This window comes from Dromiciops gliroides, chromosome 1, assembly GCF_019393635.1.
Source record: "Dromiciops gliroides isolate mDroGli1 chromosome 1, mDroGli1.pri, whole genome shotgun sequence".
Taxonomy (NCBI): domain Eukaryota; kingdom Metazoa; phylum Chordata; class Mammalia; order Microbiotheria; family Microbiotheriidae; genus Dromiciops; species Dromiciops gliroides.
Genome location: NC_057861.1, coordinates 616,331,452 through 616,354,614, shown reverse-complemented (window position 1 = coordinate 616,354,614; position 23,163 = coordinate 616,331,452). Strand labels below are relative to the sequence as shown.

Sequence of the window (23,163 nt, the reverse complement as noted above, 5' to 3'; positions counted from 1 at the left end):
CTGTTATAGTTTTCTGAGAAGTGATGAGGGCCTAGACTAGAGTGGTCATATTAGTAAAAACAGAGGTGAGATTTGGCAACTGATAAGATATGTGGTATTAGAGAGAGTAAGGAGTCACTGATGACCCCAGAGTTAGAATCCTAGGTGACCTGGAGAGTTGTGGTGCCCATAACACATACTTGGAAGTTTGGAGGACAGGTAGGCCTTGGAGAAGAGGTTTATGAGCTTTGTTTTGTAAACATTGAAATTGTGATGGACATAGGAAACCCAATTGGAAATGCGCAGGAAGCTTGTTGGAGATGTGGAACTAGAATTCAGAAGAGAGACTAGGTTCTCAATATATACATCTGGAAGCCATTTGTTTACAGATACTAACTAAACTCGTGGCAGCTGATGAGGTAACCAAGGGAGTGTGGAAGAACTGAAGTATGCCCAGGACAGGGCCTTAGCATAGGCTTAATGGAGGATGATTCCGCAAAAGAGAGTGAGGAGTGGAGAGTCAGAGAGAAGAAGAGCCAGCAGTATCCTAAAAACCCAGAGAAGAGAAGGTGGCCAAAGGGCTCAAGAAGAATGAGGCTTGAGATGTGGTAGATGAGAGATAGAGATAAAATGTGTGTTCCCATCCCTTTCTTTTCCTTCCCCCATCATTTCAGTTAGTCACACATCAAGTTACTCACTCCTGCCAACCCAGCCTTCTTATTTCTTTACATGTAATCACCCAAAGTAAAAACTGATAGTTAAAATTTCCCTTCAATTCAACAAGTATTCAAACAATTTTAGTTCAAAGTGTGATGATTTCAAAGAAGGGTAAACAACATGCTCTGAGAAACGTGAGAGGAGGAAATAATTTCTGCCTTGTAGCCAAAGGCTTCAGCTTTTTGGAGGAATTGGCAGCTGACATGGGCACCTTGAAGGAGGAAGGCTCTTCAGCATATGGAGATAGGAATAGTTCATTGCAGGCCTGAGGAATGGAATGAAGAAAGGTAGAAAAACAGAGAACAAGATGAAAAAGGTAAAACAGTCTGATGTGACTAGAATGTAAAATTTGTCATGGGGGAAGAAGTATGAAATAATAGTGGATAGACAGGTTGCTTCCAATTGTGGAGGGCCTTAAATTCCAAGATCAATTTATACTTAGTTCAGTGAACAATGGAGATAGAGTCTCTATTTTTACATATACATATGAACTCAAATGTGTAAATTATACAGATACATACACATGTTCCCATGCACTAGTACTTCTTTCTTCCTGCCTAACTACTAGAATCCTGCCTTTCAGGAAAACATAGAGGGTAATGGCGGTTGAGCAGGTAGCTTCAGTCTTGTCTCAGGGACAGGAACAGTCTCCCCAACTCCATCACCGCTAGGCTTCAACTTCTCAGCCATCTCTGAAACTGCCACAGGGTTGTAGCTGCTATCTCCAGCATTTCTTTCTTACAGTGATGCTGAAGACCTAAAAAGCACATCATTATATACAACTCATATTAAGGCAGTCACTTCTGACCTGACAGTTCTTGGGTAAAAATAGATATATTAAACCCCAAATAGAATAAATATGAGTGAAGTTCCTTTGTCCCCTATAGGAAGTGGTTTGATTACTGGGAGGGTGAAGAGCTGTGGCCCAGAAGTCTTGTGTTCTTATATTTTCCTTGAATCCAAAAGGAATAGAGAGAAACCTGGAAGAGAAATGGGGAAGGGAAGATTAAAAAAGAAATGAAGAAATTGAGGAAAAATAGAGAAACTTAAAAAGTATGAAAGAAGAGGAAGAAAAATGTGGTTGTAAAGTATAAACAGTAATAGTGACTAGCATTTTTATAGTTCTTCAAAGTTTGTAGAGGGCTTCACTTGTTCTCTCCTTTGATGTTCACAGTAAACCCTGAAAGGTAGATGCTCTCATCCCCAGTGACTTGCCTTGGATGACACAACTAGCAAGTGTCTGAGGCAGAATTTGAGTATAGGTCTTCTGACTCCTGGCCCAGCACCCTATCCAGTACACCTCCTTATTGTCAAAAGCAATACAGTTCTTGTGTGTCAGGAGATACAGTCCATTCTTAAATCCAGATATGAGTAAAGCAGGACTTTTCTGTGATCAAAAAAGGTATAGAGAGTTAAAATACAAAAATATAATAGATCTTTGGTCTTTCAGGTGGTAGGTTATTAGTTTCACTTATAATAATTCAAAGTTTTTTACATCTAAATGCTCATTTATGTACATTTAAATATGCTTCTACAAATCCATTACTTTTTTAAAAACCTTAACTTGATTTAATATTCACATTCTGTTTTACTTCATAGAATATAACACATTCTGGAAGGCACAAAGGTCACAAGATGACTATAACTCGTCAGAACAGCTGGCTTGGAGATATTCTGGACTGGCAGGATATTGCTTCCTTTGTTCATGAGAACATTGAGACATTTCTTTCTGTAAGTAATTTTGTTCATTCTAACGTGTATAAATGACTTGTTTCTGTTTATAGAGGCTTTTACGAATTCCGTCACACTTTACCTTCTTGTAGAGGGCATGCCTCTATTGCTAAGGCATTTACATTTTTGAAAGCTGTGGAAGTGTAGTTCCTTTGTCACTTTCTCAACTAGCTGATCTGATCCCAGAGATGTTGTGAGTTGTCCTAGCATATGCAGCATTGCCCTGTTCTTTATAAGAACCTATTTGTTCCTTAGAGATTTGGATTACTGAAATGTGTCTAAACCGATCAGAATATACCTGGTAAACACTTGAAGAGCTATTTCTTGTAGGTCTAATTGCTTGTTCTTCAGAGAGTCAGTAATTACCTCATCCTGGTGATCAGTTCAGAAAATAGTAGTGCTCATCAAATACGTCTCAAGGAGACACCTCCCTATAATGAAAAGAATCAGTATAAAACTGCTTAAACAAAGTTTCTAATTCTGTTTATTTGAGATTACAAAATAAAAAGGTGTGGCACATTTTTTAATTCTCTAAATAGATCAGTTTTGGGGGGTAATGGTGATGGTAATGATGCTTTCTCCTCAAACAGGTATCATAAGAAAAAAGGGGAAGGGAAGAATGTTGGTCTGTTTTGACCCTCAAGGTCAAAATAAGAGTTTATAGATTCATACAGCTAGAGGTGGAAAGGGCCGCCTAGGTTATCTAGTCCAACACCCCCCCCCCCTCATTTTACAGATAAGGAAACGGAGACCTAGGGAGGGTAAGTAATTTGCCCAATGTCACAGATTTGGTGAATATTAAATAGGAATTTGTATTTGGTTTTCTCTTTCATTTTTTATTCTGAACTTTATAAATGCCAGATGAAATGAGTATTTCTGAATAACAGAAAAAAGAGGACTGTATATGAAACTCTGGAGCTTTATTAAGTATAGATTGCTTGTATTTTTAAGTATATATTTGCATATCTTAAAGTGCTGTATAAATGCTAGCTATATAATAAATACAACATATAACTTTCGAAGCTGTCCTGCATATCTGTGATTCCTTCTGTTCTTTTTTTAGGGGAAGTGAACCCTATCCCTAGTTCTCTTCTTATTCCTTTCTACCCCAAAAAAGTTAGGGGGCAAAGAAAAACCCCTTGTAACAAATATGCATAGTCCAGCACATCAGATTCCCACATTGGTCCTATCCATAAACGGATCCAGAAACAGGATTTGAAAATAGGTTCCCTGTCTTGAGATGCAACACTTTTCTTTTCTTTTCTTTTCTTTTTTTTTTTTTCAGGGCAGTGGGGGTTAAGTGACTTGCCCAGGGTCACACAGCTAGTAAGTGTCAAGTGTCTGAGGCCAGATTTTAACTCAGGTACTCCTGAATCCAGGGCCGGTGCTCTATCCACTGTGCCACCTAGCTGCCCCCATCACTTTTCTTTTTACCATGTGACCCTCCATCAAAGCAGCCCATGAAGGAATTTTGCCTTTCTGGAAGGAAAGATAGCTTAGGACAGAGGAAAATATGTTCTAATGAGAATGATGAGCAATACCACAGCTAGGCCAATACCTCAAAGAGAAATATCCATAGGTACAAAAATACTAATCATAGATCTATTTGTTATAGCAAAGAACTAGAAGCTAAGGAGGTACCCATTGACTGGGGAATGACTGAACAGATTATGATGTGATAATATAATGGATATTATTACCTGGAAGAAATGATGAAAGGGACTTTTTCAGAGAAACCTGGAAAGAGTTGTGTAAATTAAAAAATAAGGTAAATAGAACCAGGAAAGTAATTCATATAGTGATGACAGTGCTGTAAAGAAAGAAGTCTTTGAAACACTTAAGAATTTGATGAATGAAATGATCAACCATGACTCCAGTGAAGAAATATGCCACCCACCTCCTTACAGAGAAATGTTGATCTAAAGGTGCAGAAATGAGACATATTTTCAAGACATAACGAATGCGTGGATTTATTTTGATTTACTGTGCATATTTGTTACAAGAGTTTTTGTTTCTTACCTTCCTCAATAATGTCAAGAAAGAAAAGAATTATTGAAGCATTTTTAAAGTACACAGCTGTGAACAGAAGGAAATTCATAAGGAAACATAAGCAAAAAAGTTTTGAAAATAAAATACTAAATTTATTATATACTTAAAAGGGAAAAAACAAACTGCACATAATAGTTAGAATTTCACATACAATCCTCATTATTTGCTCTACTTTATATGTGGGAAACACTCATTTGGTATTTAAGTTCACAACGGTTTAATAAAGAATGTAGACAAAAGTAAAATTTAATTAAATTGCAATTGTTTATTATTAGGTACCCCAAGAGTACCCAAGTATAATTTCAGTTCCTCTAATTCTTGCTCTTAAGAACATTGTCTTTGTCTCTTAGAAATTTCTGTTGTAATCATACCATTTTAAAAGACTTCATTTAAATATTTTGATATATATTTTTAATTTAAAACAATTCTATTTTGATAGGAAATCTTGGTTTTGGCTTGGTTTGTCTGGTTATCATGTGCTAATAAAATACCACCACCATCTGGTGGCACTTCCCTTAGTTGCAGAGATAGTACCAACGGAGAAACTAAACCATTGTGGTTTTTTTCTTTGAATATAATTTTTCTCTCCACATCCAACAGTTAGGGTTAAACTCTCTTGTCAGCAATATTACAAATCTTATTTACATTTTACAGACAGTGATTAAGGTACTTTATAGAAAGTGATCAAATAGTTAGTCAGTGTCACTCAGTAGGTAAAATAGGAATCAAGCCCAAGCTGGGTCGATTTCCTTAACAGTGAATAGTTACATAACTCCTTTTTCAAGGCTACAATTTCTCATTTATGCTGGTTCTAGACAATGACTCTGGACAGTGTTTAAATTCTTATTTAAAGGAAAAGAAGAGAGAACAAGCTGCCTTCGAAGTCCTGCTTTTAGAGATTTCCACGTTGGATTTATTACTCAGACATAGGTGAATTGAAACAGCATTCATTGCTGATAGGGAAGAAAACTATTTCTGTCTGACAAACTAAATAAATTGCTCAAGGATAATTCATGTGTACCAAAAGCTAAACCTATTATTTTCCAAAGAAGACCTGCCTTTTAAAAATTGTCTTCTGCAGTGCCTGTTAAGACTGACTGCTTAAACCAAGCACTTCTCACCTTCTCTCACTAGCTACTGTCAACAGGCAATCACAGCGTCATGAAACATATGTGAAAACCAGGTTTAGTACAAGAGAAATGAACATGCATGAGAAGCCAGTGGGCTTGAAGTTTTTACAGAAGTTTACACTTTTATAATAGCAGGACAAAGAGAGGAAGGGATACTAGGACAGGGCATGACATGGGAGGGGGAACTGAGCATCAAAGGTGTAGGACACCAAAACCATTCCCCACGGGGAGGAGCAGAGTGATGGCAAAAACCCTGTTCTTTTCCCTTGGGAACTGCTAAACTGTGAAGATCAGCAGGGCCCCTTATCTCAGAAGACTCCAGCTGCACAAGCAGTATCCCAACCTGGCACAGATGGCTGGCACCTGTCTTGCCTCCCAAGAAGGCACCAGGAATCCAGCTTGGGGTACAACAGCAAATGACGTCAGCTCTGGGGGAGCTTCATCCTGGCCACAATCAGGGCCTTCTGAATTCTCTGAGACCACTGTTTCTGAAAAATATGGCAATTCAAAAAGACAAGTTCAGGAAGTCCTCTAAACAGTACACATTCATCCCTATAGTGTTCGGGCTGTTACAGGGTGTCTCAAAGGTCTTAGTGCATTTTTAAGCCATTAAAGCTTGAAAGACACTAAGACTTTGGGGACATATTGTATTATGCCCCCTGAGACACTCCTTCAGTTAAGCACCAGAGCAGACGTTTACTTCTTTTCCTTATCCTTTCCTGTAGCTCAGATCTATTACTGTAGAACTCTCTCCGTGTAGGATATGAGTTCATCCTGTAGTTGATATAAGGTTCTAGTAACAGATTATGTGTTTCTGAGGTAGATTTGAAACCCTACATTTTATGAAGAAGTTAATTTGTCTTTTAAAAGTCATCTCAAGGGGCAGCTAGGTGGCGCAGTGGATAGAGCACCGGCCCTGGAGTCATGAGTACCTGAGTTCAAATCCAGCCTCAGACACTTAACACTTATTAGCTGTGTGACCCTGGGCAAGTCACTTAATCCCAATTGCCTCACTTAAAAAAAAAAAAAGTCATCTCAAGTGCAGTCTTGAGGCTGCATTCTTAACTTAGTTTTCCTTAAAACCAGCCCCAAAGTTGAAGTTTCCAGAACAAAGCAAATGCTTCCAGTGAGTAGGAATCTCAGAGAGTTGACCAGAGCACTGACACAGCTAGTTATGTTTCAGAGGAAGAATTTGAACCCAGGTCTCTCTGGCTCTAAGGCGACCTTTCTGTCTGTTGTGGCAGGCTCCTCATAAGCTACAAGGTATCCTAAAGGAATAAGAACTCAAACCCCTGCTATCACTTTTACCATCACCTCCCCTCAGGCCCATTGGGGGAGATTGCTCAGGACTCTGTGCCCAAGAGCCCTAGGAATAGTGGCCTCCATGCTTCCAACCTGGCTCTGTAAAACATTGTTCAGAGGAACAACCCTTCTGGAGAAAGAGCCCAGTATCCCCACTGCTGACTACTGCCACCTGTGGGAAGGTCAAGTAAAGAGCCCCCTTCTCTCCTCTCCCAGCCCCTCTTGGTCCCACTTCAAAAGAAGCCTTTATGCAAAGGAGTAACCCTTGTGGCTATGCAACCTGTAGATTCCATATAAAATTATAAGTGTTGTAGCTCCTTAGCAACCACAGCTCCTGAATATCCAGAAAAGAAAGTGCTCACCACCAAAGTCCTTGGAACTGAAAAATGCTTCAATGTCAGAAACAGATGCAGTTTATCAATGGCTAAATATAATGACTCCTTCCCCATCTCTCACCCATCTCTGTTTGACCTGTCTGGTGCATTTAATGGCATTCCAAATTGTAATATAATTGTTCCCCCCGCCTTTTTTGGTGAGATAATTGGGATTAAGTGACTTGCCCAGGGTCACACAGCTAGTAAGTGTCAAGTGTCTGAGGTCACATTTGAACTCAGGTCCTCCTGAATCCAGGGCTGGTACTCTATCCACTGCGCCACCTAACTGCCCCCTGTAATAGAATTTTGTGTATTTATCCCCCCCACCCCCCACTAAACTGTAAAATTCTTGAGAGGGGAAACTTTTTTCTTCATCTCTGTATCACCATCACCTAGCATGGTTGCATTACATCAAACGATGGTTTTTTTAATTTAATAGAAAAGTCTTTCCTCTCACTTCTCTACTCTGATATCTTCTCAACTCCCTCACCATCAAGAAGCTCTTTTCTGTAGAATAGAATAGGGATATCCTCTCTGCATGCAATTGTAACATTTTACAGCTAGCCTCACAGTGTCTAATAATTCTTGAACATGAGATTTTCCTTTAAAGGCTGGACCTTTTCCTTTTGAATAATATAAATAGAACACAGGAGAAACAATTAGATGTTCCTAGAAGAGTATGGTTTTCTCATATGCAGAAAACACTTTTTGTATCATTTTTGTGTTTTTTGTGGGGTTTTGTAGGGTTTTTTGTGGGGCAGTGAGGGTTAAGTGACTTGCCCAGGGTCACACAGCTAGTAAGTGTCAATTGTCTGAGGTCAGATTTGAACTCAGGTCTTTCTGAATCCAGGGCCAGTGCTTTATCTACTACACCACCTAGCTGCCCCCTATCATTTTTGCTATTTAATAGAAGAATGCTTTCATTAACCCTATAAATTGATTAATTCCATCACCTGCAACTGAAAAGTCTGGTCAATTTGGTAGCCATGACTTTTTTTTCTTTGCAGAAATACGTAGCTAAGAACCAGAAGCATTGTTTTCACCATACACACTTTTTGACACTATCATAACTTGCCATGTTCTTATAAATAAATAACATTTGGATGGAATTTCACCATGAAAAGCATAAGTATATTTTTTGTGTGGGGGGGGCAATGGAGGTTAAGTGACTTGCCCAGGGTCACACAGCTAGTAAGTGTCAAGTGTCTGAGGCTGGATTTGAACTCAGGTACTCCTGAATCCAGGGCCGGTGCTTTATCCACTGTGCCACCTAGCCGCCCCCAAGCATAAGTATTTTAATATAAATTTAAGATTTTAGATAGTTTCTTTATAAAGTCATACAAGGGACAGCTAGGTGGTGCAGTGGATAAGGCACTGGCTCTGGATTCAGGAGGACCTAAGTTCAAATGTGACATCAGACACTTGACACTTACTAGCTGTGTGACTCTGGGCAAGTTACTTAACCCTCATTGCCCTGCCCCAAAAAATAAAAATAAAAAATAAAGTCATGCAGTAAAAATGTTTAGTTGGGTAGTTGTAGACAAGGTTTAGAAACAAATATATTATCTTCTTTCTTCTAGGAGTTCTTTACTCATTGGGAACTTTGGGAAATACCCGTCCATTTTCCAAACCTTTCAGGTCTTTGATATTCCATAAATTAATCTGCATGGTGTGAAACTCTTGAGCCTGGCTTTGTGTCCTTTTAAGGCAGCATTCTTTATATACTATTCTTTCTGTATATTATTTGGTTCAGGCTATTATGAAAGCAATGAAAATCTGTTAGGACATGTTACTCTGGAATGTTGCAGACTACAGGATACCTGCCAGTAGGTTCTAGAAATCCTTTTAATAAACCTACCGAAGAATATTGATTCATTTCTCTTGTTCAGTACTTTAATTAACTACCTATTTTCTGTCATAAGCTTTCACTTTTTTTGTGCTCTTCAGTTATTCCGGTTGTAGCAGAGAGGGTGCTGGTGGTATTTACTATTGTTCTTTAACACATTTTAATTTTTAAGTAGTGAATACTTGAAACCAAGATCCTGAATCTGGGAATTAGGCTGATGTCCAGTAAATTTGTTTTTAAATTTTCATTGTTATTGCCTTCTGGCCATTGTCAGCAAGTAATGGTATGGGTTCCTACAATGTTTTGTTACTTTGATTGTTGTTGTTGTTCAGTTGTTTCAGTCATGCCTGACTCTTATCTGGGGATTTCTTGGCAAATATACTGGAGTGATTTGCCATTTCTTTCACCAGCTCATTTTACAGATGAGGAAATTGAGGCAAACAGTATAAAGTGACTTGCCCAGGGTCATATAGCTAGTAAGCGCCCAACACTGGATATTTTTTTTCCCAACACTGGATTTTTAATTCAAGTCTTCTTGACTCTAGGCCCAGAACTCTATCAACAGCTCTACCTGCTTACCCCTTGTTTTTGGTGCATACGTGGTATATACTTTTTTGTGTATAAGAATTAAGGTCCTTTGTGACATAAATAAGCACACTAATTCAAAATAGTAATTAATTGATTTTATAGGTTTATCTATTTGCTAAAATGTATCTCTGAAAGAATGATTCCTCCTTATTGGTTCCTTTCTATTTAAACTCCATGGTTAAGAATAATATTGAAATCATGGTTTAGAAGTAGGTTTTTTAGAGCCAGTTTCTGCATGGTGTGAAGCTCTTGATTGGCAGCATTCCTCATATGCTGCTTTTTCTGTACATTATTTGGTCCCAGCTATGCTCAAAGCCATGAAAATCTGCTGGTAAATGCCTTCCCCTTTTATATTACCTTGCTCAACTGTGTGTGTGTGTGTGTGTGTGTGTGTGTGTGTGTGTGTGTGTGTGTGTGTGTGTACACATGTGTGTATGCATGTATTCCATGGACAGTCACAGTGCCTGGTACGTGGTAAATGCTTAATAAATTACTTGCTGACTGAATTCAGACATTTGATTTGCTTCTTTTCAGATCCTGGAATCCCTATGGATTGTGATGAGTCGCAATGTGAGCCTGCTTTTTACCACAGTTACAACACTAGTGACTATTCTTTTCTACAGTGGGACGGCCCTCCTCAATTTTGTGCTATCTTTGGTATGTATGTTCCCAACACCTCCTTTATCAGCCTGCACTACTCTTCTTATGCACCTTCTTTTTCTTTCTAAACACATCTGTTTATTTTTTAGAAGAGGCTTTCTTTTCATTTTCTCTACTTCTTCACCTAACTAAAATCTAAAAAGGAAGAAGCCATCAATTTTTAGTTCAGTTTTAGTATGAAAGATTAAACTGCAGATTTAAACAAAGGTTTGCCATTCAAAATTTCTTTTGAAGTCTATTATCTGCTGGAATTTTTCAGGATATTATCCAAATATTTAGAAATCTCTGAATTTTAAAAAATACTGTGGAACTAATTAATTAGTAAAACTTATTATTATTATTATTATTATTATCATTATCCCTATTTACGTACTTTTGCATTATGGCTTTATCAGATTGTACAAGTACTGAGTGGGCCAAAAGTGTGTAGTTAGTAATAGCAAGTACAGCAAACAAAGTCCTTATATGTACAAACTAAGGAAAGGAAAATGACTCTGGCACCTGGCCACTCCTGTGTCCACTGTGTAGGTGGGAAAGTGCTGAAAGGTCTAGGTTGGGATCATGGAGACAAAGGCAATGAGCTGGCAGCGGCTGGTGACACTTGCTGGCCAATTTAGGAAAAAAAATCTATATTTACTGCTAGTCTAAACCATGGAATGGCTCAGAGTGATCTAGTTAATATTCCTAGGAGTCAGAGAAAAAGAGAGTATTCTAAAAGGTCTGAGTGGGTAAAGAGGCCAAGTTAGTTGAGGATACTCAGAAATGTCGTGTTTGAGATTATACCAGGATTCAACACATTGTTAGGGGTGTCAGAGCCAGAATAAAAAAGATGCATAGCTGGGGTAATTTATAAGCCTCAATCTGAAAATTGGTCAGGCAGGGCTTAGGACCTACCCATGAAATTTCCTCAGCAAAAAACAGTTTCCTCTGCCTTTCTTTCCTCTCATCTTTTTTTGTTTTCTTCATCCATTTTGTTTTAACAATAGTATTCCTAGCTTGACTTAAGATGACAGATTTCCTAACAACCTCACCCTACCCTGACAACCATAGTACTTTCCTTACAAAAACAGAAAGTAATGCTACCTGATATAACTGTAAGTGTGTTTTAACATCAGTTTGGATCATTCTAGATGTTCCTGGAGAACCAGTAGTTAAACATTCCTCCCTCTTCACAGTAGGAGTTTTGAACAAAATGTATATTTTGTCAGAATCTGTCACTTAATCAGATATTTTTGCTTTTTTTTCTATTTAAAGACATTTTATTGATGTCATCTGTTTTTATGTCACAGTCATTAAAAAAGATCCAATCCTGTTCTGAACCCCTCCCCCCTCTAGACTGAATCGTCCCTTATAAATAAGGAAATAACCTAATTAATTTGTTTTTCTTGGTTTCATGAGATAGATTTAATCTGGTGAGGGAAGAATCGTTCCCCAAAATGACCATGATATAAGGAAAAAGGCATCAATTAAAATGTTTTGAAATTTTGGTCATCCTATTTGATCTGAAGTCTGTCATCATTTAGTGTTGTCTTTGTGTGTATTATTTAAGGGTGTAAGAATTTGTTGTGATTTGGGGACCCCATCTTTGGCTAAAATTAGAAAGCCTCAGACACGCCCCAGCTCCCTCCACCCAGAAGGGGTATACACATAAAACCTGAGCCCCGCATGGCTCCCTGTGCCAAGCAGGGATACACAAGGAAGCCCCATGCCCCAGCCAGCTTTGGGTGCCACCCCTAGGAGTGCCAACGAATTAGCTTGGGGTGTGTGGGTGGTTGGCCCGGGTTTCCTGTGAGAGAAGGGTTTTTTTTATTCTGGGGGGGTAGAGAAGAGGGAGGGAGGAGACAAGAGGAGATGAAGGGGAGGAGATGAGAAGAAGAGAGGGAAAGAAGAGTTCATGGTGACAGGCGAGAGAATTAAACGTGGACATGCAGGGGGATAGAGAGTTGAACATGAGGCAGCTGAGTTGGGTGGGCGAGTTTACAGGTCATACTTCCTGCTTGTTTTTGTCAATAGACGCTGTTCTTTTTTTGTTTTTCTGAAAGGAGGCTTTTTAATCTCATTTGTTATCAGTCTGGGAGAAATGGTTGGGGTGGGGGGCAGTGTGGAAAAGAGGAGGCTCAGGACCTAGAGGTCCCCCATTGTTTTCTAAGTCCCAATATTGCAGCTAGCCTCCCAATTAACTCTTCCCATATTAAATTTGGCCCTTACAAGGGATTGTCTATTTGCTCTCGGTTCTGCTTTCTTCATTCTGCATCAGGTTATTATACAGGTTTTCCCAATGTGTCTATAAGTTCCTTATGCTTAGTTTTTTTAAGTCAGAATTTATCCTCTGTTATATTCATGATTCACATACCATCGTTTCAGCTACTCCCCAGTCATTCAGTATACTACTTTGTTGTCAGTTTGCTACGAATATTTGGGATGTGTGGGTCCTTTTCTTTTTTCATTGACCTCCTTGGGAAGTATGCCTAGTAGTGGAGTCACTGGGTCAAAGGATAGAAAGAGTTTAGTAATTTTCCTTTTATGATTCTAAATGGTTTTCTAGAATAATTAGATTGGCTTCATCAACAGTATATTATTGTGCCTCTCTTCCTATAGCCCCTCCAAAATTGACAGTTTCCATCTTTGCCAATTTGATGGGAATGTGATATGATGTTCATAATTGTCTTATTTCATAGAATCACAAAATTTGAGATTTGGAAAGGACTTTGTATTTTTTTCCTTTAATAGCTTTGAAAGAAAAGGGGAGTTCATTAGGGTGCTTAATCATCAAAAATCTTTTGAAACATAAAATTTTAAATGGCTTTTACATCATAGACATTTCCAGATTCCCTTAAATAGTGTTTGTTTTCATGTTATTATTTTCATAGTGTTTTCATAAATTCTAATTTGTTTTACAGGTGATTTTCTTGACCACGCTGTTTTATTTATTAAGTTCCAGTGATGAATATTATAAACCAGTGAAGTGGGTAATTAGTTTGACACCACTGTCTCAGCCAGGCCCTTCATCTAACATAGTTGGTCAATCTGTGGAAGAAGCCATAAGGTAGGAAGGCAGTGTCTGCTTTCTCATCACAAAACTGTTTAATCATTTGAAACCCATTTTCTTTTATTTTTGTCTCCTTGTTAATAATCTTGTATTGAGAGTCCCAAAAGGGCAGTTATATGTATAAATATGCTACATTTATAAAATCATTCACTGAACAGAGCACATGAGACATGCAAACTTTAATGGAAAAAAAGGTGGCACAATTCATTTTTCTTTTAGGTCTGTTTTAATTAGTCAAGGAATTAGCTGCTTCTGCCATTAATATTGAAAAATGGGGAGCATTGTATGTATTAGAAGATCATTATATTTTTCTAACTAGAAAATAAAAATACATTTCCAGGAAACAAATAGCACCATAATAAGAGGAAGCCCATTGTTTAACCATTCGTGAGGTAAGAATTAAGTACCTACTATGTACAAGAATATGCCCTAGTTTCTTGAGGTACAGAGACAAAAATGGAAAGTATGCCCTGCTTTCATGGAACTTGGGGGGTGTAAATGGGTCATCTAGTATATTCTTTTGTATTAAGTTCTCATAGACAAATGAGAATCTACCCTGTCTATGAAGAGCTACCAAAAAGAAAGCACCATAACATTCTTTAATAACCCATTTCATGGAATTTCAGAGTTGGAAGGCACTTCAAGAATCCTTAATGTAATATTCCCAATGAGTGGTCATCCATCCTTCCTTAGAAGATCACTGAAAAAGAGGAATTCATGACTTCCTGTGGCTTTCAAGTAGCTCTAACCTTAAGGAAGTATTTCTTTATATTAAACTTATATTCTTCTTTTTGCTGCTTCCACCCCTTTCTTCTCTGTGCCTTCTAAAGCCAAGCAAAGCAAGTTTGGCTTCTCTTCCAAATCTCCAACTATTTGAAAACTACCATTAAGACTTTTCTCAAGTCTTTTCTTCTCTATGATTTTCTTCCTCTTAAGACTTTTCTTCTCTATCATAAAGATCTGCAGTGCCTCCATACATCATGGTCTCCTTCACTATCCTGGTTCTCCTCTTTTGGATGCTCTTCAATTTGTAATATTATTCCTAAAATGCAGCTTCTACAACTGAACACCTCATCATGGATATGATGCCTTTCTTAAAACATAATCAGATTGCATTAACTTTTTTGGCTGCCACATTAACATTTTTGACACATGAAGTTCATTAAAATTTTCAGATATTTTTATTTTATTTATTTATTTTTAGTGGTGCAATGAAGGTTAAGTGACTTACCCATGGTCACATAGCTAGTAAGTGTCACGTGTCTGAGGCCGGATTTGAACTTAGGTCCTCCTGAATCCAGGGCCAGTGCTTTATCTACTGCACCACCTAGCTGCCCCCCAGATATTTTGTTGTTGTTGTTGTTGTTTTGGTTTTTTTTAGTGAGGCAATTGGGGTTAAGTGACTTGCCCAGAGTCACACAGCTAGTAAATGGTAAGTGTCTGAGGCCGGAAATATGCCAGCTTTTTTTCTTTTTTTTAGGCAATTGGGGTTAAGTGACTTACCTAGGGTCACACAGCTAGTAAGTGTTAAGTGTCAGAGGTCAGATTTGAACTCAGGTCCTCCTGACTTCAGGGTCAGTGCTCTATCCACTGCGCCACCTAGCTGCCCCCCCAGGTATTTTTAACATGATTTGTTTGAACCCAGGTATTTAAAGAAATTTACATTTATCTGTCTTCAATTTTACCAGATTCATCCCTGTGTTCTAAGCTCTCAGTATTTTCGATCCTCATTCTGTCATCCTCCATATTCCATGTGCTCTGCATATTTAATAAATATGCCATTAATGCTTATCCAAACCATTGATTTTGAAAAAGTTGATTAGTACAGAGGCAAGGACACTTCTTTACAGACTTTCTCCCAAACTGACTACCCATTTGTGACTACTGAACAGTCACCCATTCATGACTATTGTTTTTAGTCTGGTCATTCAATCAGCTCTGAACTTATCAACCTGTACTTTTTGTCTCACTTTCATCTGTCTTGTCTGTGGGGAAAACACAAAAGACTGTCAAATAGGAAATAAGTGTATTAAAACACAAAAGGTCAATAAAAATTAATTTTAAAATAATGCATTGTAGAATTTTGACTCTAATGGAAGACAAGCTCCCTAGCAAATAGTTTATACAATAGATTCTCATTTTTAAAAATCAGGACATTGTGTTATTACTCTCTTACTTTGAGAAACGTCTTCCTAATATCTAAATCTCTCTTGATATAGTAGTCTCTTCTATTTTTGTATTTATAGGAAAAGAAGAGATAGCCCACATCTTCTATATAATGTTGATTATTGAGTCACCCCTCAGAGTTTTCTTCAACTTAAATAACCTCAATTGTTTTAACTCTTTAGTTATATTTTTCAGTTCTTTGGTTAGCTCTTTTTGTTCTCCTTAAGCCCTCTCTTATTTTTCCACATCCCTCTTAAGTTATGGGAACACAGAACTGGACCTTGGTATTTGCAGTGAGTTTTTTTATCACACCATAATAGGCATCATTACCTTGTCAAACGCTCAAGTTTGCTTTTTTAAAAAATACAGTAACAAATTGATTGGCTTAGTTTCAGTTAAAACTCATAGGTTGTTTTTAGTTATGCCCAAACAAACAACCATCTAGCATTTTTATTATGTTTATCTTTGATCATCGATTTCACTTAAGGTAATTTAAATTCATATTTTATTCTTCAATGAAGAGGCTACCTCTTAGTATGATGTCATCTGAGGACATAATGGTCATGATTTATCTATTGGCATCAATAACAAATAATTTATTGAGCACTTTTGTATAACATACTCTGCCCTCAAGGAACAGAGAGGGATATGGGAGATAGGTAGAAAAGAGAAATAACAATATGAAATAGATGATACTAAATACCAAGTGAGTAATATACTTAGTAAGTACTGTTGGGGTTCAAAGAAGAGAGACACTGGACTTTTAGTGTGGTTAAGGAATGCTTCATGCAGAGACTAGGACTTGTGTTAGACCTTGGAGAAAAGGTAGGACTTAGATAAGCAAAGAGGACAAGAGATCCTTTCAAAGTGAAGGAGCACCATGAACAAAGGCATGGAACTGTGGGAATGCATGACATGTCTGGGGAACAGTGAATAGGCCTGTTTGCCTAAGAAGCAGCTTCATGTAGGGAAATAGGCCACGTTGAAGAGACAGGTAGAGGACATACATTTTATAGAAAGATTCAAATATCAGGCTAAGTACAGTAGACCATTCTATACTGGGGGGGGGGGAGTGAGGAGGTGGGGGGCCAGGGCTTGAAAGCTTGTATTTGTGTGTGATTAAACTACAGTGGGGTTGGGTGCTTAAGTTTGTTCTGGTCATCATGAGGAGTACAGGATGAAGAGACAGAGTTCTTGCTTTCAAAGAATTTGCGATTTAGGATGAAAGATGAGATTACACAATGGTTGTAATACAAGACAATCTCAAGGTTCATTAATAAAGATATAGGGGCGGCTAGGTGGCGCAGTGGATAAAGCACCAGCCCTGGATTCAGGAGTACCTGAGTTCAAATCCGGCCTCAGACACTTGACACTTACTAGCTGTGTGACCCTGGGCAAATCAATTAATCCCCACTGCCCCGCAAAAAAATAAATAAATAAATAAATAAATAATAAAGATATAAACACAATGTTGTGAAAGAGAGGACATCTCTTAGGGTAAATAGAGGTCAGGAAAGGCTTCATAAATGGACCAGTAGGAGTTAGACAGGTAGAGCTGGAGGGTTAAAGCCATTCTTGAAAATTTTTGTGAAAGAGGAATATTTTAAAAGTAGCTGAAAGTGTAGTTATGATCTCCCCCGGCTCTGCCCTCTTATTAATTACCATATCCCACAAGAGATGAGGCAAAAGGACTGGTTGGAAATGTGCAGGGTTACCAAAGTGTTGTATAAAATACAGAAAGAAAAAGGCATCTCATTTCTTCACCAGACTTTGTGGCAACCTTTAGGACAGCTTTACAAGCTCATGACAGCTAATTCCCAGACTGAATGGAACAAAAAGGTCACACTGCTATCAGACCTGCCCAGCAATTGCACATCTCCAGCATCTTTCTGTAATAAGAGTTTATGCGTGACGTGATGAGCCATTAGGTGACAGAGACTGTATCACAAAAATCTTCTATCTGGCACATTTCACAAATATATATTAAACAACTAAAGTATATGCAATTACTTTGGCTCTCCACTAGGATATCTTTATTATAGGTTTTGAATTAGTGATTTGACCATGATTTTCCTTCACAATGTATGGGGGAGGACAAGTTGATATAAATGTTTCTTCTTCAATTGCCTAGTGTGAGGTCTCAAGGTTGACAGAGCCAAACTTCAATAGAACTTTTTTCAGTTCCTTGCTTACATCATAACTGATCCTTGGCAAATCCTCCTTTTGTGTTGTTATTCTGCTCAAGTAAATCTTTTATATGTTGTCACTATTTTTGTTAATCCTGTCAGGAGATGAAGTTGAAAGACTCTTTAGCCCATATACTTAAGTTTGGCATCCCTACCCCCCCACAGCCAGAGAGATGCCCAAAATAGAGAGAAGAAGCTAACCTTGGGTTGATACTTTGCTGTAGTCTGGGTTGATTTTGTACATTTCCATAACAAAAAACTTTATGAGCTTCACAAATAATTTTAGTGAAATGTTTCCTCTATTCATTAAACTGTTGTTACATTCCATAGTTGGGGGAAAATATATGTTTTAGTGAATGAGTTTCTTGTACACTATTAATAATACCAGTTATCTCTGTGCTGTTTTTTCTTTGTTGTATGATTTGACATGAGGGAAAAAAAGAAGGAAAATTATCACCAGGTGACCACCCTGCTTATTAAGAATCTGCCTTTCCACACTTTTGTTGCCAAGTTAGTAAGGAAGTCCATTTCAAGAGAAATCTAATTCTCCTTCATGGAAGTTTGCATGGTACTTTAAGTTGGGGAAGATGGACTATTGAAATAAGACTTTAAACACGTCATGTAGATAATTACCATTTTAATTTCTGCAATATATTGTTTGGCTTATATAATATCATATGTGCATAATCAGTTATTAATTTTAATGTTTCAGTAAAGTGGAAAAATTTGAACTATTTGTAACCCAATACTAATTTAAGTGAAATGAATTATTATTGGGAATTAATTGCATGACCAGACATTAAAAGCTTCCCCCTACCTTAGGCTTTCCATTCTGAAATGCATAGTTATTTTATATACTCACTAATCTCATTGAATCTTAATTTATTCTAATTTTTTAATTGGTAGTTTGCTGAATGATTGAAAATGAGATTCGAATTTGAGTTCATGGATCTCACTGAGTTAGTGGCATGCACATCTTTCCCTGTGCCATTTTCCTTTCCCCTGGAAGCATGTCATTCTCCTAAATGTGCATACCATACCCTTCTTCCCTGATGTTCTCATTCTGCTTGCTCTAGTGGAGATATTGCACATTACTAAGTTGCATGTTGTCACGGCCTTAGTGCAATTTAGTATGTGTGATATTTTCACATGAGTGCATGCACACGGGTATGGCTGTGGCTTAAAATTACTGTAGCTTTTGGTTTTTTGTGGAGGAGGAATTTCCTTATGTGAACCAAATTAAAGCATTGTGTAATATCCTGGCTAATATTTATACTGTACCTTTTGGAGCTTACCAGAAATACATATTACATAATATAAATATTATTGTTAAGACAACATTTTTACTTGAGAAATTGTTTGGGTTTTTTTTTCATTTGTGGGTAACTCAGAGTGCTTAGGTTTTATTATACATTTAGGATTGTTATTCAGGAAATAAGGTTTTTGCTTTCTGTTCAGACCAAATAAAACTTTAATTAAAGAAAAAACTCAGGAAATTTATTATCTACTAAGTAAAGTTTGTATAAATTGAAATGTAAACAACAGGTGTAAAGCAGCAAGGAAATATGCACCAATTCGTTGGAACAAGTACCTCTTCTAACAGAGATAGAATAGTAGAATATAGGAAGATTAATGAAGTAAAATTATTTTTAAATAATCAGACCAGTAAATATAATAGTTTCTTAACCACTTGATTAAAGACAGTGCTAAGAAGAACTTTAGACTATCAAAATATAAGAAAATGTTAGCATGTTTTCTAAAGAAAATAAATTTGTCATCTCATTACTCATTGTTTTTGAGTTTCATGATCCCATTAATGTGGGTAGTCCCTCCAACAATTTAGATCACAACCCATCTACATTTTATTATCTTGTGCCCTCCTTTAAATTCACTGTAGAAGATTTGCCTAGTGTACTAAGAGCCTTCCTTTAGGTTTTTTTAACTTTCCATGAATACATGTGCAGTACTTGGCTTTCCCATCAGCCTTTTCTGACACTTCATTTCCTGAATGATATCTTTGACACTCCTTGCTAGGAATTCATGATTGCAAATGTGCCACAACAGGAAGGCATCACTAGGAATGGTGGGATGTCATGGGGAAAATAGACTTAAGTTTAACATACATATAGTAGAACTTTCTAACAAAGTTATCAGCAAATGAAATGGACTGCCTCATGAAGTATTAAGTTTCCTATTACAAGGAGACAAATTTTGATTCAGTATAAGAATTATCCAACTCTTAAAGAATATCTCACCTGCTGGAAGCCTTTCCTGATGTGTCCTCCTTCATCTCCCTGGTGCTGCTAGTGCCTTCCCCTCTGAGATTGTCTTCCATCCCCTCTGTATTGAACTAGTACATAAAAAGCTATAGACATGTGGTCTCCCCCATTACAATGTGAGCTTCTTAAGGACAGGGACTGACTGATATTGCTTTTCTTTGTATCCTTGGCACTTAGCACAATGCTTAGTACATAGTAAGTGCTTAATAGATGCCCTTTTTTGCCTGACAGCCCAGCAGTGCATTCAGAGTAGGAAAGCGTGAAGGAAAGAAGCATTGTGTAAGTTGTCACCATGTGCCTAGCACTGGAGATACAAATACAAGCAAAAAGAAAAATAGCCCCTACCCGAAACAGGCTTACATTCAAATGGAAGAAGACAACACCGAAAAAGGAGCTTAAAAGGAGGGGGAGGGCTTGGTTTTGAAGTCCAGAGGAAGTCTAGAACTGGGGAGGGAGAAGAATAAGGTCAGGCTGGCTGGGGCCCCTTCCCAAAATGGGTGCTCCAGGAAGCATTCACTAGTGGGAGAGAGTGAGGCAGGCCTTACCCAAGAATATTCCATGGTGAGGGCTCTGAGGGGGGCAAGTTTATCCAAGGTTCAGGAAGTTCCAGGATGAACTAGTGGTGGAGGAAACATGGTTTGGAAGTAAGGAATAGTGCTGGGAGGAGAATGTAAAGAGCCATCTAGACAGAAAATTCAGCGTTCCTCTGTGAGATACAATGTTCCCCATCACAGTGTTCAAGCAATGATTTGCTAATCATTTTTGGCTTTGTTTTTGGTTTTGCAGGGTAATGAGGGTTAAGTGACTTGCCCAGGGTCACACAGCTAGTAAGTGTCAAGTATCTGAGGCAGGATTAGAACTCAGGTCCTCCTGAATCCAAGGCCAGTGCTTTATCCACTGCACCACCTAACTGCCCTTGCTAATCATTTTTTTTTTTTTTTTTTTTTTTTTTTTTTTTTTTAGGCAATGGGGGTTAAGTGACTTGCCCATGGTCACACAGCTAGTAAGTGTCAAGTGTCTGAGGCCGGATTTGAACTCAGGTACTCCTGAATCCTGGGCCGGTGCTTTAACCACTGCGCCATCTAGCTGCCCCCTTGCTAATCATTTTTAAGGAAATTTTAAAGAGAATTCTTTGGGTAGTTTTTTGATACTGATGAGTATTTTCTTTGTTTTACTGATCTCTCTCACTTTAGGTCCTAAATCGAGACTTTATTCCCAAACCAGACCACCCCATGCTATGTTTTAGGGTGGAGTTCTTAAAGACTTTCCCCATTACAATCCATCTTCCACTCAGCTACTAAAGTGATCTTCCGAAAGTTTAGGCTGACCATGTCACACCCTACTCAGTAAATGCCAGTGGCTCCCTATTACATCCAGAATCAAATCTAAGAACCTCTGTTTAGAATTTAAAGCCTTTCATAATGTGACCTTTTTCTTCCTTTGGAGTCTTACATTTTACTCTTCTACCTATTCTACAATCCAGTTACACTAGCTTTCTAACTGTTCCTTCCACACAAAAATCCATCTCCCAACTCCATGGCTTTTCATTGGCTGTACCTCACACCTGGAATGTTCTCCTTCTCCACTTCTACTTCCCATCTTCCCTGGTTTCCTTCAAAACTCAGTTCATATCCCACCTTTAGCAAGGGGCCTTTCCTGGTCCCCTCTCATACCCTATGAGATTAGCTTTCATCTACTCTATAATCTTACACATATTTAGTTGTTTGCATGTTATCTCCCCATTAAAATGTGAACTCCTTGAGGGTAGTGACCATGTTTTTGCCTTTCCTTGTATCCCTAGCACTTAGCAAATTGCCTGGTACATAGTAAGTGCTTAATAAATGCTTATTGACTGACTGATTTCAGTTAATCTACTAAATTTATGAGCAGACTTTGCCTTTTCTATATTCTTTTTTTCTCCACATGATTTTTAGACCTGGCAGACAATTACTTATTGCTTTGTAACCTTAATTCAGTTGAAGTTAGATAATAAAAGGAAGAGATGTTTTAAGTATCGTTCACCTTTTTGCTTGCTATGGGTAATATTGCAGATGGGATCCCTTAGATTCATCTGTGTCACCAGCATCAAGTTACCCACATAAAAATAATTTATTATAGTTTTGGCAATAAAATATCTGCTGGGATGAAAACAAGGTGAGTGAATTATTTAAGTAAATAAGCAACATATTTACTTAATTGGTGATTCATTGTCATTACATCATGGACTATCAGAACTGGAAGAGACCTCATAACAGAAAATCATCTAAAAATATAGAACATAGAAAAAATTAAGAGCAATCTGAATTTTATAAATAAGGAAGCCCAAAGAGCTATGGGAAATGACTTTCTTATGGCCATCTATTTAGCAGGTAATTAATGATAAAGCTAAAATTAGAAACTATGTTATCCCTTCACTGGTTCTTCAGGTCAACTTTTGATTATCCATGTTCATGTTAGAGTACAAAATTACAAACTGTAGAAAACAGAAGAATCCAAAAGTCAAAGGTAACCCAGGTGGTCCTTTTAAGGTAGAAGATTCTAGGAAGACTATAAAGCCTCCTATAGAGAACCAGTTACTGCCAGCTTCTGTTCAGTCCTTTCCTTTAATTTTGTTTTCCATTTCATCATAATAACATGACCTAGACTGTAAGAAAACCTTATGTGAAATTAATAATGACCCATGGACATTCAAAAGGGTAGGTCTTTATGTCTGAGGTCATCTAAGTTTAAGAGCTGACCTCACTATGAGGTAAAGAAGCCAAAAAGTAAGGTAAGAGACAAATTGCAGCAACAGTCTAATAAACATGGATCATTTGGACTTTAGAAAATGGTATCGAGTATTTGGGTAACAATGAGAGTCATCAACCTTTGGCACATGAAAAAAGGAATAATTAAGACTTTCAGTTTTGGAATAAGGTGTCCAGAAACTCGATGTCTAGAAAATCCATTTTATTACATAGAATACAGAAGTTCTTCAATTAAAAGGGGTTATTTTATTTTTCATAGTAATGTGTTTTAATACTCATTAACAATAAGAGTGTTAACCCCAATTTTAATTTTATTTTCCAAGTTATAATGTGACAGTGATTTTATCTCCTGCGTTTTCT

General features: G+C 37.7%; 1 protein-coding gene across 2 annotated transcripts in view; it reads left to right on the top strand.

Annotated features, from left to right (window-relative positions):
- TMEM245 (transmembrane protein 245) overlaps positions 1-23,163 on the top strand; it is an 81,563-nt gene that overhangs the window by 37,591 nt on the left and 20,809 nt on the right. For both annotated transcript variants that reach the window (XM_044003221.1, XM_044003216.1), the window contains 3 exons: positions 2,296-2,427; positions 10,251-10,373; positions 13,277-13,422. In XM_044003221.1, the coding sequence (XP_043859156.1) occupies positions 2,296-2,427; positions 10,251-10,373; positions 13,277-13,422 (401 nt within the window). The remainder of the gene's footprint in view (positions 1-2,295; positions 2,428-10,250; positions 10,374-13,276; positions 13,423-23,163) is intronic.